The following is a 16,236-nucleotide window of genomic DNA, read 5'->3' on the forward strand; positions in this document are numbered from 1 at the left end:
TTAGTATATATCTTAAAGAAGATTGTTATTACATGGTTGATGCTGAATCCTTCCCCTGCCCCTTTTTTTAGAGGGAGAAAAGGAGCTTATCTTTTTTCTCTTTCAAGGGGACTTAACAGGAGTCAGTACCAATTAAAGCTAAAGCCACACAGCACTGAGAACATAAGAAGAGCCTGCTGGATCAGAGCAGGGGCTCATCTAGCCTGGCATCCTGTACTCACAGTGGCTAATCAGATACCTGCAGGAAACGCACAAGCAGGTCCCAAGCACAAGAGCACTTTATTCATTTTTTTAAATTTACTTTTTTATAACTTTGTATACCACCCTTCATCTAAAATCTCAGGGCAGTTCTCGACATAAACATACAAAATAAAAACACAAAATATACTGCTGTAAGAATACAAGATGAACCTGTTGGATCAGATGAGCCATCTAGCTCAGGATCCTGTTTTCATAGTAGCTAACCAGATGACTGTGGGAAGCTTTCAAATGTGACGTGAGCACAGTGGCACTCTATCCACCTGCACTTCCCAGCAACTTATATTCAGAGGAATACTACCTCTGACAGTATGCCTCCACCCATGGAGGCAAAGCATAGGCCTCAAGGCTAGTAGACATCAATAGCCCTTTCCTCTATGAATTTGTCTAAGGTAAAGGTAAAGGGACCCCTGACCATTAGGTCCAGTCAACCCCAGACTCTGGGGTTGCGGCGCTCATCTCGCTTTATTGGCCAAGGGAGCCGGCGTACAGCTTCCGGGTCATGTGGCCAACATGACTAAGCCACTTTTGGAGAACCACAGCAATGTACGGAAACGCTGTTTACCTTCCCGCCGGAGCGGTACCTATTTATCTACATGCACTTTAATGTGCTTTCGAACTGCTAGGTTGGCAGGAGCTGGGACCAAACAACAGGAGCTCACCCCGTTACAGGGATTTGAACCACCGACCTTCTGATCAGCAAGTCCTAGGCTCTGTGGTTTAACCCACAAAGCCACCCGCGTCCCCCATGAATTTGTCTAATTCCGTTTTAAAGCCATCCAACTTGGTGAACATCTCTGCCTCCTGTGGGAGTGGGTTCCATAGTTTAACTATGCACTGCATGATTAAGTACTTTCTATCACTTGTCAAAAACCTTCGACATTCAGCTTCATTAGATGTCCATGAGATCTAATGTAGCAAAAGAAGGGAGAAAAACTTTTCTCTATCCACTTTCTCCATGCCATTTATAATTATTTTATACAATTCTGTTACATTGCCTCTTCTCTAACCTAAAAATTCTCAAATGCTGCAATCTCCCTTGGTCTAAATGCCCCAGTGGAGACTGTTTCCAGACCTGACGGCTTTTCTGTGCATACTCCGCAATCCATACTTTGGGGCACTCTTCCTTTTATTACCTTTCTACATTCAAGGGCTGATCCCTCAGCAATTCAAAAGACGTCTTGAGACTGATGGTCCCGCATGAACTTCAAATTAAGCCATGGACTGTGATGGGGTGGGGGGAGTTATTTTATTATTACCTTATTACCATTGTGGTAGTTATCTTGTTATCTATAGAATGGCAGGATACAGAAGAACACACACAAAAATAAATAAGGAATGGATTGTGACTAACAAATTTAATAAACAAATAGTAATAATTAGGAAGGTTCCAGAACTGCCATATTTTCAAAAGCGCTTCAAACACCTTTTGCATTTTGCCAGGTCTTTAAGTTTTCCAAGGCTGCACTGTTTCAGATATGGTTTTTAAATTGTGATTCATAATAGTTTGGCTTCATGGGTTTAATCCAGTTGTGCCCCTTTTTGAACAGCATTGCAAGGAGACACAGAGGGAGCTTCAAGAGAAAAGGATTTGCTAAAATCACCTCTCTCTTCCCATGTTTGTTGTTCCTTTGCAGTGTAAACCACTTTGAGCTTCTGGAAAAGCAGTCCAGCCATACCTTGGAAGTCGAACAGAATCTGTTCTGGAAGTCTGTTCGACTTCCAAAACGTTTGGAAACCAAAGCGTGGCTTCTGATTGGCTGCAGGAAGCTCTTGCAGCTAATCAGAAGCCGTGGCAGCCCCGTCGGACATTTGACTTCCAAAAATAGTTTGCAAACCGGAACAGTCACTTCTGGGTTTGCGGCGTTTGGGAGCCAAAACATTCGAGAATTGTTTGAAAACCAAGGTACGACCCTATACAAATGTCTTAATCAAATGAACGATGATTCAGGGAAATAAAGGCAAGCATAAATTAGCATTGCTTGAAAACAGGATAAACCCATTCTCCCCCTCCTAAAACAAATAAAATATAGGGATCCAGACTGCATCAGAAAAAAAAGTAAAGTGTTGGCTTTTCTTACCTTGTTTTGCAAGGAGCCTACTTTACGGTTGCCTGATTGATTCCACTTTAAAGCAGTTGTTTTTCATTGATAGAATCTAGAAAAGTTGGGTTTTTGAAATGTTGTCATTTCTAGATAATGTCTATTCTGTCCCATCACAGAACTCTATAATCTTGCTGGACATGCAAATAATACTTTTTTTTGCCTCGAAATGAGAGAATTTCCCTCCTGTAATTTCACCAATCAGCAAATGTAGGCAAAGTTTTAAGTCACATAATTTAATCTGGTACAGGAATATGGCTGTTCTTGGCATGGGAGATGGAATTTCAAAAGCCATTTTTTCTTCCGTTTTACACAGTCCCAGAGGTAAGTGATGAAGTTCAAGGTCAGGCAGGAAGTCTGGGAAAGACTTGGCAAACCAAAACTCTTAATCTTCCTTCTTCTAGATTAGGGTACGTAGCAATCTGTCACATTTGCTCAGCCTAGCTTTCTATTTAACTACGCTTTAATATATTATTAAGGTGGGGGGGGGGAATACACTACCACAACAGAATTGTCAAGCCCAGAACACATTTTTGTTTCAAGTCAAAATATTTTTCCCCAAATGCAATTTCCCATACATATCTGCTGCTGAGAGCAAAGTGTTCCTTTGTAAAATTCTCTTCCAGACTAATTCATTATACTGCAGGAGAGAACATTACTGAAAATTCCCAAAATGCTATTTTACAAGAACAAGGGTGTTAACCTTGGATTTCTTGCCATGTTGTAAATGGCTAATTGCATTCCACCGTGCAAAATTCCCCTTGCTGGATTCTCCACTGTTGCCCTTTGCATGTATCAAGTAACACTAATTTACTGTGCTACCAGATAATCCCAAATGGCTCAGCGCAATTGCATCTCCTTGCTCATTCCAGCATACTACAAATGCACACACCCCAAAACCAAAATTCAAAGCATCATTTTCCAGGAATGATCTTCGTGTATGCACGCACAAACACACACCCTTGCATTCAGAAAAAAAGAAATCTCAGCTAACTGCTTTGAGATCTATTTGGAAGAAAGACATCCCACAAGTGTGCAATGGTTATTTTTCATGTTGCAAAAGATGGGAAGCCAAAGCCAGTTTTCAGGAGCCATATAACCAAAAGAGAGGGGGGAAGTGGGGGAAGTGGAAATATTTGATTGCCAGGAGGTATATGGGTAAAATCAGTCTGCAATCATTTTCAAAATGGAATGGACTACTTTGTATTTCCTAATGATCTGCCTCCAGGAGGTGGTGGGCCTCAAGGCATGCAATGAAGTAGGATGCATTTAGATGCCTGGGTGCAACTCATAGACCTGCCCATGACATACATGGCTTGAACTGGCCTGGCACCCACTTTAGTGACATCATCATCATCATTATTTCTATACTGCTCTTCATCTGAGGATCACAGGGTGGTTAGCAATACAAAGACACAAAAATACATAACCTAGGAACAAACGAAACAATAAATCATCCCCACACAATTTAAAGGGCCATAGATGGTTTAATTATCCAAAGACCTAGGGGAAGAGAAATGCTTTTGCCTGGCACCAGACAATCTTAATCGGCTACGAGTGATCACCAAAGAAGTAATTATGGTGCCAGTGAGAGCATTCCAGGGGAGAGCAACCCACAAATAGGAAGCCACCACAGAAAAGGTCTGTTCTCGTGTTGCCACTCTCCGGCCCTCTCATGAAAGGGGTACACAAAGAAGGGCCTCAGGTCGCAGGGTTTGTGTCAGTTCATATGGGGAGAAGCATTCCTTCAGGTACTGCAGGCCTGAGCCATTTGAGGCTTTATAGGTCAAAACCAGTACTTTGAATTGGGCCTGGAAACTAACTGGCAGCCAGTGCAGTCGGGCCAGGATCAGTGTAAAATGCTCAAGCCGTCTTGCCCTGGTGAGCAACCTGGCTGCTGAATTCTGTACCAGCTGGTTTCTGAATCATTACTGAAGTTAGACTATCCCTGTCTAGATAGGGGGGCAGCTGGGCCCAACCCAGTTATGACTATGTATTCACTTCAGACAAAGCATGAGTCTGAGGCTCATTTCAGAGATATTTGGCTCTGAGGTAGTATGAGAGAAAGCAGGCTGGCTCTGAAGCTTTAGAACCAACTCAGAGCTGGGGGGAGTTATATATTTTTGTTTAGTTTACTAGTTTGATACTCTTTTGTACACTCCTCCAACCTCACCAAAACTGGAAAATGCCTGCCAGAGGGGAAGGGAGAGGCCGGGAAGGGGAGTGTAGTTTTGTGACTGGCAGGTCTAGCTTTCAGCAACTATAGCAGGGCTCTCTCTTTACTTCCAATTTACAGTGTTTTTGGAAGGGATGCAGAAGTAACATATCAGCAGCAGTGCCTAGGAACACCTTTAAGTTGTATGCCATGTTCATGCATACAACAGGGATGCCTATGCCTGCAAATTTAATCCAATTCTGCCAATTGCATACAATTATTGACACACCCACCCACCCTTTGTGGCCTACAATCCAAGGTTTTGGAAGAAGAGGCAAAGCAACCTGAAGTGCTTCAAATCTGAGGTGTGACATGATCTAATTCTGCAGCAATGAGCTGAGGGAACCTCTATCCATCCCAGCAAGGAATGTTTCTTTCGGTGAAAAGCCCTAATCCAAGTATCCATGTTCCAAAGCCCCAATTTTATTTTATTTTTTACTTGTAAGAGAAATGCTGGAATCTATCCTTACATATTACCGGGACTGTAGGAGGTGATGCATTATGACTGTATTTAGTCCAAAACATAGCTGCTAGGGTGCTAAGTGTATCTGGGCTTTGGGGTCATATCACCTCTGTGTTTAAACAGTAACACTGGCTTCAATCTCAACTCAGAGTTCAGAGACCTACTTTTAAAGAGCTAAAGGATCACTTGTCTTCACATCAGCCTCGGATGTTAAGATCATCTTCAGATGCTCTGTTCCAGGGGGCCCTGTCACTGAGGCAGGTGGCAATGAGAGTGAGGGGGCTTTTCATCCTGGATGGAGAATGTCTGAGTAAAATTAATGTGGGAGTAAAGCACTACTATGTGAAAAGGCAAGTCTTTCAGAAGAGTTATATTCCACAGACAGGCAAGAGAAGGATGCTCTTCATAAATACACATTTATTTCTTTAGAAATGCATAATTACAAGTGTTGGATAGTAGTTAACCCCTCTTTAGAAAAGTAGTTAAGCAACAATATCAACAAAAAAAGGCAAGGGTTGTATGTGTATGGAAATTTGTTCTTTTCCTTTTTAAAAAAATTAATTTCGGTTACACTGAAACAAAACAGAAAAAACAGCAGCAAAAAAGCTAACAATTGTGATAATGGGCTTCCCCCCATTTTCTTTATTAAATACATCCCTCCCTCTCTCTCTCTCTCTCTCTCTCTCTCTCTCTCTCTCTCGTTATAAACATAGCAAATTAAAAAATTCTTCTTTCAACAGCAAAATATATTTGCACTCTTGATTCTTTCTGTGTGGTAAGGTATGTACTGCAAGACAGGCAAGAGTCTGATAAGGTATCTAGAGACGTTTACAAGGATGAGTCACGGAGATGAAAGGTGGCACATCAATTCACTTGTAATCTTTTGATTAATTAAGGTTAGCTAGCTTTCATCTTCTGCAAAAACATCTTTTTCTTTTCAGGTATGGCTAAAGCACGTCCATTAGGAGTCTTTTGTACTGGAGTGAAAATGATGGCAGTTCTCTTCATCCGCACATCAGATTCTAGGGAGCTCCTTCATATGAGGACCTGTGGGAGGGGGTTCCAAACAATCAGTTCAATGGAGTGGCTCACACTCTTATGTACAGGAGAGGCTAGGGAGAATATCCTGCAAGCTGAGAAGATCTTCAGCTGCCAGACAAGGTGGCTGGAGTGGAGTTTGGTGGTGGTGGTGCTTCTGCTTCTCACTGACTCCATTTCACTGAATCTGAATGCCTCCGTGGTCTATCTGCATTTCCGGCTGGATGGCTGACTGAAGAGAATCTGTGCTCTGCACAAGAGAGAGAGACAGACAAACATGCCACAGGTTTACCATTATTAGTAGGCTTGGCCACTCAGTTCAAGGGTGGTTAAGACCTTCTATCCTGTCCAAGCAACCGCTGCCAACAACAAGAAATCCTAGAAGCTCTTGAGATTCAATGGAATAATTCCTGTGCTGTGTCAAAACCAAGGCTCATTTAGGTCCAACCATCTGGCTCTAAGACAAACTGTCTGGGACAATCTCATCCTTGGTTGCCTATCCTCAGACTCTGGTGGCCATTAATTTTGGTATTACAGGCAATCCTTAGTAAACCTTTATTTAAATGTACCACCTGGGCTCTGACTAATTCTGATGAATCAGCCAATATAATCTTTTGCAATGGACCAGGAAATCCCAGGCTTACTCTGCCCTAGATCCTACATCAGAAAACTGTTCCTAAAGCAGAGGATGCCCTCTTTTCATAGCAATGTTTCCACATCCAAATCTTTGATTAAGGGTTTTCAGGTCTGGAGTCAGCAGAAGCTCTGTGCCTTGAAGCAGCTATGCATTTGGTTCCTGACTCAAATCCACAACTGTCTGCCATGACACCTCTATAGTCGCATGAAAACATCATTTATCTGTCTCTGCCAACAATGTCAGAAAATGTTCTAGGAGAGTTTGAGTGGCTGGAGACCAGAAGCTGGCAGAGTTGGTACCCCATTTAGACTTCCTCCTTGTTATAAAAAAGAGTTCTACTCTTCTTAAACCCAGCAGGTGGTGGAACTAATCTGAGTAATAAAAATGGAGCAACAAGACACCCATGTACAGTGGTAAATTGGGTTACATATGCTTCAGGTTAGAGACTCCGCTAACCCAGAAATAGTACCTCGGGTTAAGAACTTTGCTTCAGGATGAGAACAGAAAACGTGCTCCGGCAGCGCGGCAGCAGCGGGAGGCCCCATTAGCTAAAGTGGTGCTTCAGGTTAAGAACAGTTTCAGGTTAAGAATGGACCTCCGGAACGAATTAAGTACTTAACCCGAGGTACCACTTTATTTTTGTTTGCCTTGCAACTCCCTGGGGTGCCAAGGTAAGAACACTCCAAAGGACCCCAGAGACCTCACTGCCACCTTACTGCATTCCTTCTAGAAAACAAGTAGGAAAGTTGCCAGAGATTGGGGGAATACATGTTTTGCTATAACGTGATACAGTGAGACACTTTTGAAAGTTCCAGAAAAGGCCCCAGGAGTGCTTTCAGCACTATTTGGATCAAACACAACCACTTGTAGGAGATTTAGGAGTAGCTGGCTCTTATTAGCTGAAATAGTTACATTCCACTCCTGAATTATTTTGCTTTGCCTCTTCCAAGCAGCAGTGCAGATAGAGGCAAATAATTCAGGAGCTGAATGTAACTATTTCAGCCTTCTTGGACAGAAAGAGCTATCCCTTTTCAGAAGCAGCATCCTCTTCACTCTCTTATTCAATCGAAGGCAACATACTGGGATAGCCACTATTATCATCCCCACCACCACAAATTTATTAGATTTAGAGGATCAATAATTTTTCAATAAATAATCAATAAATATTCCTTGGACTGCTTACCAAACAGTACAAAAGTATTGCTGAAGTTAATCTGGGAAGGAATTTCTGCTATGCGAAAAAGAAGACACACAGAGTTGATGCTATCTTCATAGGCCTAATTAGCCCCAATCCTCACTCTCCCCATTTGACCCACAAGGGTTATTTCGGCCAAGCCATGCCCACTTGTTCTGCACTGAAGTCGTATACAGTATGGCTCAGCTGAAAGCAGCTAGTCGGCAGTGCCTGCAAAACACTTTGAGTGGGGCTACGTAAGACCCACCAATCACTAGGTCCCTTTCAAAGCACTCCACAAGACAGTGCTTTGAAAGGAGCTCTGCAAGCAAGTCACTTGATATCACTGCAATGCCGGTGACTGGCCCCACCCACAAAGGGTCAGGGAAATAACAATTTGGCCCGCCTGCCACATCCAGGTCCCCACCCCTGTCTTAATGCTGCATAGCTTAAGGCAGAGATGAGCAGAAGGTAGATCAGGATTTACAGGTATATTTCTGGGTGATCTGCAGCAGTCCAGCAAGCGTTTCTGACTTGTGGCTGTTGAAAAAAGCCATTAAGGAAATGACTTTTCCCATCTAAATTAGGGTCAAGAATGTTCAGGGTTAACCCCGTGGTTTTCCACGGATCTGAGGGCAATGAAACAATCGTTGAGACGGCTAGAGCGCCGGTGGCGGATAACTCATTCTGAATCTGACCGGACACAGGTTAGAGCTCAACGTCGAGCCTACCAAGTGGCGATAGCAACGGCGAAGAAGAATTTCTTCACCGCCTCTATTGCATCTGCAGAAAACAGCAGCAGGAGACTCTTTCAGGTGGTTCACAATTTAGCGGAACCACCTGTAACATCGGGGCCCAGTACGGGCCACATGTTCTCCTGCAATGATTTTGCAAAGTTTTTTGCAGATAAAATCACTCAGATTCGGGAAGAAGTAGACTCCACCGTGGGAGCAGGGCCGGGGCGGGAGAGTGCTAGAGCCCTGTCTGGTCAAGTTGTGTGGGATCAATTCCAATCTGTTACCTCCGAGGATGTGGACAGGCTGCTTGGACGAGTGAAACAAACCACCTGTCTCCTGGATCCTTGCCCATCCTGGCTTATAAAAGCTAGCCGGGAAGGACTGGGCGATGGGCTTCGTGGGGTGGTGAATGCTTCCCTCCGTGAGGGAGCCTTCCCAGACCCGCTGAAAGAGGCGGTTATTAAACCGCTTCTTAAAAAACCATCTTTAGATGCGGCCACGATGGCCAATTATCGCCCAGTCTCAAACCTTCCATTCTTGGGCAAGGTGATTGAGCGAGTGGTTGCTGAACAACTCCAGGCACGCCTGGAAGAAGCAGACCATTTGGATCCCTTCCAGTCGGGATTCAGGCCTCATCATGGGACTGAAACTGCCTTGGTCGCACTGGTTGATGATCTCCGACGGGCTAGGGACAAAGGTGAGAGCTGTTTCCTAGTTCTGCTGGATCTCTCAGCGGTGTTTGATACCATCGACCATGACATCCTTCTGGACCGTCTTGAGGGGCTGAGAGCTGGGGGCACTGTCATACAGTGGTTCCGCTCCTTCCTCCTGGGCCGTGTTCAGAAAGTGGTGGTGGGAGATGAGTGTTCAGACCCCTGGGCTCTCACTTGTGGGGTGCCTCAGGGTTCTGTCCTCTCCCCCATGCTTTTTAACATCTACATGCAGCCGCTGGGAGAGATCATCAGGAGGTTTGGGCTGGGTGTTCATCAGTATGCAGATGATACCCAGCTCTACCTCTCTTTTAAATCAGAACCAGTGAAGGCGGTGAAGGTCCTGTGTGAGTGTCTGGAAGCGGTTGGAGGATGGATGGCGGCTAACAGATTGAGGTTGAATCCTGACAAGACAGAAGTACTGTTTTTGGGGGACAGGAGGCGGGCAGGTGTGGAGGATTCCCTGGTCCTGAATGGGATAACTGTGCCCCTGAAGGACCAGGTGCGCAGCCTGGGAGTCATTTTGGACTCACAGCTATCCATGGAGGCACAGGTCAAATCTGTATCCAGGGCAGCTGTTTACCAGCTCCATCTGGTACGTAGGCTGAGACCCTATCTGCCTGCAGACTGTCTCGCCAGAGTGGTACATGCTCTGGTTATCTCCCGCTTGGACTACTGCAATGCGCTCTACGTGGGGCTACCTTTGAAGGTGACCCGGAAACTACAACTAATCCAGAATGCGGCAGCTAGACTGGTGACTGGGAGCGGCCGCCGAGACCATATAACACCGGTCTTGAAAGACCTACATTGGCTCCCAGTACGTTTCCGAGCACAATTCAAAGTGTTGGTGCTGACCTTTAAAGCCCTAAATGGCCTCGGTCCAGTATATCTGAAGGAGCGTCTCCTCCCCCATCGTTCTGCCCGGACACTGAGGTCCAGCTCCGAGGGCCTTCTGGCGGTTCCCTCACTGCGAGAGGCCAAGTTACAGGGAACCAGGCAGAGGGCCTTCTCGGTAGTGGCGCCCGCCCTGTGGAATGCCCTCCCATCAGATGTCAAAGCGATAAACAACTACCTGACATTCAGAAGACATCTGAAGGCAGCCCTGTTCAGGGAAGTTTTTAATATGTGACATTTTAGTGTATTTTTCATCTCTGTTGGAAGCCGCCCAGAGTGGCTGGGGAAACCCAGCCAGATGGGCGGGGTACAAATAATAAATTATTATTATTATTATATTATAACCTGGAGTGGACCATTGTGTGAAAGGACTGGTACAATAAACAACTTCACAGTGCTCAGAGGCATCCTGTTCTTTAATTCATACTGTATTGTCTTTCCCAACTGTCTCCAGTTGGTAGATCGGAGGGGGGGGTTCCATTTAAAAAAAATCTAGGTACATTTGACAAGTGTGAAGTCTGCTCACCCTGGCTTAAGATGACACCTTCTTTGCTACATTCCACTGTGACTATGGGTACAGGCAAAGAAGACAGATTTTAGCTTTTTCACTTGCATCCCACGTAAAGAAATCAGTCTCTGTCAATTTCCCTGCTGTCCCCCAGAAATTATTTTCCCATGAAGCCCACACCAAAGCACCAGCATTTTCAGAGGCGACATAAAAGCTTTAGGTTTTACAAAACCAGGTTTTGTGTGGCCGAGTGTTAAGCCAGTAGGAGTTATGTTCTAACCAACGCACAGTGGCTATCTGTTTTTAAATTTAATAGTCCAACTCTTCCATCACCTCTTTGCAATCTCTGGAAATGGGGCCAGGGAGTCCTAGCTAAAAAGGGTTCCCTGTCCAGTGAATAAAAGTCCAACTAATGATTTTCCTCCCTTGTGTGGTGAATGATTAGCTTATTAATACAGAGAGCCTATGAAGTTCAAAATGGCAACACTTTGTTCTCAAATTAAGGTCACACACATTAAAATGAATTACTGCCTACTTCTGTTTGTTCTCCTGCCAGCTACAGACCTCCCAACACCTCCCCCCACCCGCCTTCAATTTTACAGGCTATTTGGGTAATGCTCACTTTATTCTTTATTTTTTTAAGTTACCAATATGAATATTCACAACAACAGTTTGTCTGCAGCTGAAGTGGCCACCCAAACACCTGGAAGAAAGAACTCTCTAAAACAGCTTCTTTGCAAACCCAGGCTTAATTATCCAAAATTTAGCCAGATGTGAAAGGCTTTCGAAGGGCTGGCTTTAAAGTGGAAGCCATTTCCCCTCGCACCAATTTCAGCAAAGGGAAGGAAAAACAATTCTTGTGTGGTACTCCCAATGTTATTGCTGTAATTTAACATGTCAGGAACCATTAGAACTTCTGTAAGGAAAGAACTTAATCAGCGCGTGAAAATAAACAAGGAGCCTAGACGTGAGATGGGTTGCAAGCTGGCATCTGTTCACGCCTGGAGCTGCCTTGTTCATACTCCGCCACAAGAATGTTATCCATTAGCCACCTAAGCACCTAATTTGTGGGCCACAGGTCCTCAGGTGGGCGGTTATTAATATCTGTGTTTTGCACTGAATCCAGAAAGTGCTAAATGGTGCCTGTTGAGACCAAAATTGCTGTGGAGCACATTAAATAGTGCTAACTATAGCTTTGTTGACACTGAGTAAAAGATACAAACTGTAAGTCAGCAAGCCTTCATTGGGGTGGAAGCATGGAAGTGCTGGAGTTAGGCAAGGTTGTCTAACTGGTGAAAAATTCTGTGCAACTCAAAAAAACATCCTCACAGCAACTGAAGCTGTACCAAAAGGGTGCATTTGATGACCCTTTCCTGTGCTTCCTGGATTGTGGCTGTAGTGCTGAGCAGGAAATCCAGGAGTAAAAACTCCCCAAAGGAAGGTATAATCCAGTGCACCTTTCCTGCATCAGCTTTGCTGCAGCACCAAGCCCTCAGCGTCCTCTCTTTTTATTCAGAAATCAAACTGTTTTCATGGGCTGCCCATACTGATTTGTCTCACTTGCACCAGTGGGCTCTGCAGTCAGCCCTGCCAGTTCCAGCAAAGCCATCTCTACCCTTGTCTGCATTTTAACATACCCCACTCCTTCATTTAAGTTTCAACATTCCTTTCAGTTTATCTTCAGCATGGTATAATCTCTGTGGTTAACCACAATATTAAAAGCTAACACGGCGCAAAGTGTCTGAAAGAGAGCAATTCCACTGTCGCTGCCAATGGTTTGGGAGACAGATGTAAAGATTTATCGCTGGATTCAAAACGGCCGACTCCTGTCAAAATCTGAGCAGCAAAAGCGGAGGGTGAAGTCGTGAGCAATGCCTCTCACCCGGTTGGAAGGTAATTTATGGGAAAATTCAGAGGCCAGGAACCAGGAGGGCAGTTTGCTAAAAGAGAACACTTCTGATTATATGATGCGTGAACCCTTCATCACTCCAGCAGCAATAGATGTCTGCGGAACACTTTCTAGGTCAAAAAGCAAACTTAAGAAAGCAGGACTCTCCTGCTGTGAAGACAACTGTCTAGGGCATCAATTCAGATGACAGTGAAGGTTTTTGCCTTCCGTATGTCTGAGAGACATTTGGGAAGAGTCCTAGTGCCTTAGAGAAAGGATGGGCTATTGCCATAGCTGCTTTATTTAGCAGCAATGGTTTGGCACACACAGAAAATCTGAGATCCATTTGGAATTGTTCCAATAAGTAACACTTTCATGGTGACGCTCACTTTTTTTCTCTTATAATTCCACAGAATGGTAGCATTAAAATATTTTCAGTGGGTGAAATCACTCACTGCCTTATGCAAATGCTTCTCCCCCCCCCCCCCACTGCTGAGCAGGATTCAAGAGCTAAGTGGGAAGTTCTTGAGAAACCCACACTCCTGTGTTGCATGTGTTGGGGGGGCGGTTCTGCCACTGTATTTCAAGACCCTCCTGCTCATACCTTTGGGGCCAGTCTAACATTCCTTGGAAGGTAGTTCCAGAGCTAAGGTGCCTAAATGAATACATGAACTATGTTCCACTTGCTCCAGGGAATCTAGGGCTCCTCAACGCACTGATTCTTATGGCGAACCAACTCCCAATGAAAGATAGTTTGATAGGGGAAGTTCAACAACTGATCTTTCCCTGCAGCACTGGGCATTTTTGAGGATATGCTCTCAATTCATGCAGAGTGACCTGTGGGGCCTGAGCAGCATGCTATATAGATGAGAGTTCTCTGCAATGAACAGGGCTTTTCTGCAGACAAGCTGATGTTGAAAAGGGTTTGCCAACATAACAAGTTTGAACTTGACACTGTACAGCTGACAAGAGAGGCTTGGCAAGATATGACACATGTTGTTCAATAGATGACCTGCAGACACTCTTGAGTTCATGCTGCCTTGTGATCCCCCACCCAGAAGGCATCAACACCAAAGGTTACATAATATTCCACAACAGTCCAATCATCTCTAAAAGCACATTTCAGATCAGGAAGGGACTGGAGAGGAGGGGGACTTTTTATTATTAATGAGGATAGTTTTGTGTACTGCCAGTTGTGGGTGGGGACTGATTGGAACTTCACACCAGCTTTAAGTAACTGGCCAGCCCATATATTCCTTCTTCATTGAGAAATGTGTTTAATCGTACTCCTTTAGCTATTCCCAGGTCTACAATACGGCATACATCCTGTGTATTATCAACAGTGCTAGGGCCATACAGTGCCATTCAGCTTCCAGAAATAAAGAATTATGGATTTGAGAAGGGGTTGTTCCATGTTTGATACACACTCTTGGAAACAAACAGTACCAGCAAGGGACAATTTGAAATTCACCATTCTCCGAATTTTGCAGTGCAATTCTCCAGCCAAGCAATGTGTACAAAAATGCATATGTTAGGGTAAAGTGTGCATATAAATGTATGCATTAGTGGAAATAACATACATAAATGTGCAGTGTTGGGGAAAACTGCTTTAAATATGTGTCTAGTAGGGAAAATGTGATATTAGAAATTTGCTGAAGAATTGTCATGAGGACTTAAAAAATAATAATCACAAACTGATGTGGAAATTGGAGAATTGAACTTAAGCGTGGAAAAATTAGAAACTGAGAAAAACAAAAATGGACAGATTCACTCCTAACCTCAAGTACATCCCAAACTCCCTGGAGCTACAGGGGGGAATGGGCAATGACAGGCAAGATATCTTTCAGGGGGAGCGGGTTCATCATTCCTTATCTTTACAACAGGGAACCCCAGGTTTCCACAAAACAGTTTGAATATTTGTGGACAGATATAAAGTGTTGTGCAAGATTATAGTGTCAAATGTTTTGCAATGAAGAGTATAAAGCACCCAAATTGTCTATAGATATTTGTAACATACAACCAGGCACCCTGCTCCTTCTTTCACCAAGAATTCTATACATTTTTATGCTGCCTAATGGGAAAAAAAAGCTTTGTGTGCTCCAGGTTGCTCTACCTGCTCTGTCTGTATCCAAAAAGGAGGTACAAGACAGCTGTCTTTTGGACATTCCAAACCACTCTACTGCCCCTTAATGGAGTTGCTTCCAAAAGGAGGCCCCTGAAATATCGGGCCTTTGGCTTCCAAAAAGCCCCATTGCAGAGCTATAATTTATAATAATTATAATTTTGCACCTCAAGCTGGCAAAAAAGTGTAGAAGCATGTCAAGTAGAAGAGTACCATTCTAACTTAAATCATGGAACACACTAATCTGAGCCAATGGTTGCAGCCAGGTTAGAAATAGCTACAAAACAGGGGCTGGGAATGGAAAAGCTGACAATCTGAACTCTAGGAATGGAAGCACCATAAGCGGCAATACTGTATCAGTAGTATTATGGCTTGGCAGTGTGTAGAAGAGATGTAACCACAACTCGTCATTGTGTTCTCCCCGGTCACTTCATCTGCATCAGGGCTGGGGAGTTCATTCAGGCCACATCACAATCCAAGAAAAAGCTAGAGGCCTACACGTGCTGATTTAGAGTCTGGGGTCATATCCTTTTGGTTCTGAGGCCGAAGTTTGCTCCCCCCATTTGGCTATGGAAAGAGTACAGAATGTTCTTGGCTCTGGGAACTGCCAAGCTCTGGAGTGACTCACCTTGGGCTGACTTAATTTCCTGGCTCTGACCCCCAGCACTCTTGAACCTGCCTCCAGCTCACCCTTGGGTAACAAGTAGCTCTTGAGTCTGCCTGGATCTGCCTCTTGCTTTGGGGGACTTGGCCTGAAACCAGCTTGACTTGGAACCCTGGCTTAATTTGCAGATCGCTTCCAAGGACACTATTAAGATACAGTGCCAAAGATGCTGGGGCACACTACACTTAAGCAGCAGTAGCCAGCCTTGGCATGTGCGCCAAGAATGAAGTTCAGCTTAAGAAACTTTGGGAAACTCCTGGATCAACAGCTCAGTCTTTCATGAAAAGCCATAAAAATCTTAAGTGAGACCCTTTAAATAATCATCATACTTTTATTTTATTTTTCGAAAGAGAACCTCAGATTCTAAGTAGAACTCATAGGCTTCCTCACTCAGGGCTGATGGAAATATTTAGGCATATGTGCTCCTTCTACCTACAGTAAGATCATAATAAGATAAAAGGGGCCCTGTTAGATCAGGCCAAAGTCCCATCTAGTCTAGCATCCTGTTCTCACATTGGCCAACCAGATGACCCAAAGGGAAGCCCACAAGCAACACAACAGCACAACAGTACTCTCCTCACTTGTGTTTCCTAGGAACTGATATTCAGAGGCTTACTACCTCCAATACTGAAGGCAGAACATAGCCATAATAGCTAGTTGCCACTGATAGCCTTATCCCTCAAGAATTTAAAGCCACCCGGAGATTAATGATTGGGTGTGTTGGGGATGAAGCTACTTCTGTGCATTCAAGATCCAACTTGTGGGCTTCCCATAGGCACCTGGTTGGCCACCCTGACAAAAGGATGTGAGACGATATGGGCCTGAG

The 16,236-nt window shown here is 44.3% G+C and overlaps 2 protein-coding genes across 3 annotated transcripts in view; both read right to left on the bottom strand.

Annotated features, from left to right (window-relative positions):
• Positions 1-2,359, bottom strand: part of ZNF469 (zinc finger protein 469) — a 265,796-nt gene extending 263,437 nt beyond the window's left edge. The window contains exon 1 of the mRNA XM_083754490.1: positions 2,340-2,359. The gene's annotated coding sequence lies outside the window, so the exon portion shown is untranslated. The remainder of the gene's footprint in view (positions 1-2,339) is intronic.
• Positions 2,360-5,437: 3,078 nt separating this feature from the next.
• The window catches only part of BANP (BTG3 associated nuclear protein), a 153,482-nt gene continuing 142,683 nt past the window's right edge, over positions 5,438-16,236 (bottom strand). For both annotated transcript variants that reach the window (XM_083754570.1, XM_083754571.1), the window contains exon 13: positions 5,438-6,326. In XM_083754570.1, coding sequence (XP_083610696.1) covers positions 6,255-6,326 — 72 coding nt within the window. In that variant the 3' untranslated portion in view covers positions 5,438-6,254. The remainder of the gene's footprint in view (positions 6,327-16,236) is intronic.

The sequence above is a fragment of the Podarcis gaigeae genome, assembly GCF_964106915.1.
Source record: "Podarcis gaigeae genome assembly, chromosome: 8".
NCBI lineage: Eukaryota > Metazoa > Chordata > Lepidosauria > Squamata > Lacertidae > Podarcis > Podarcis gaigeae.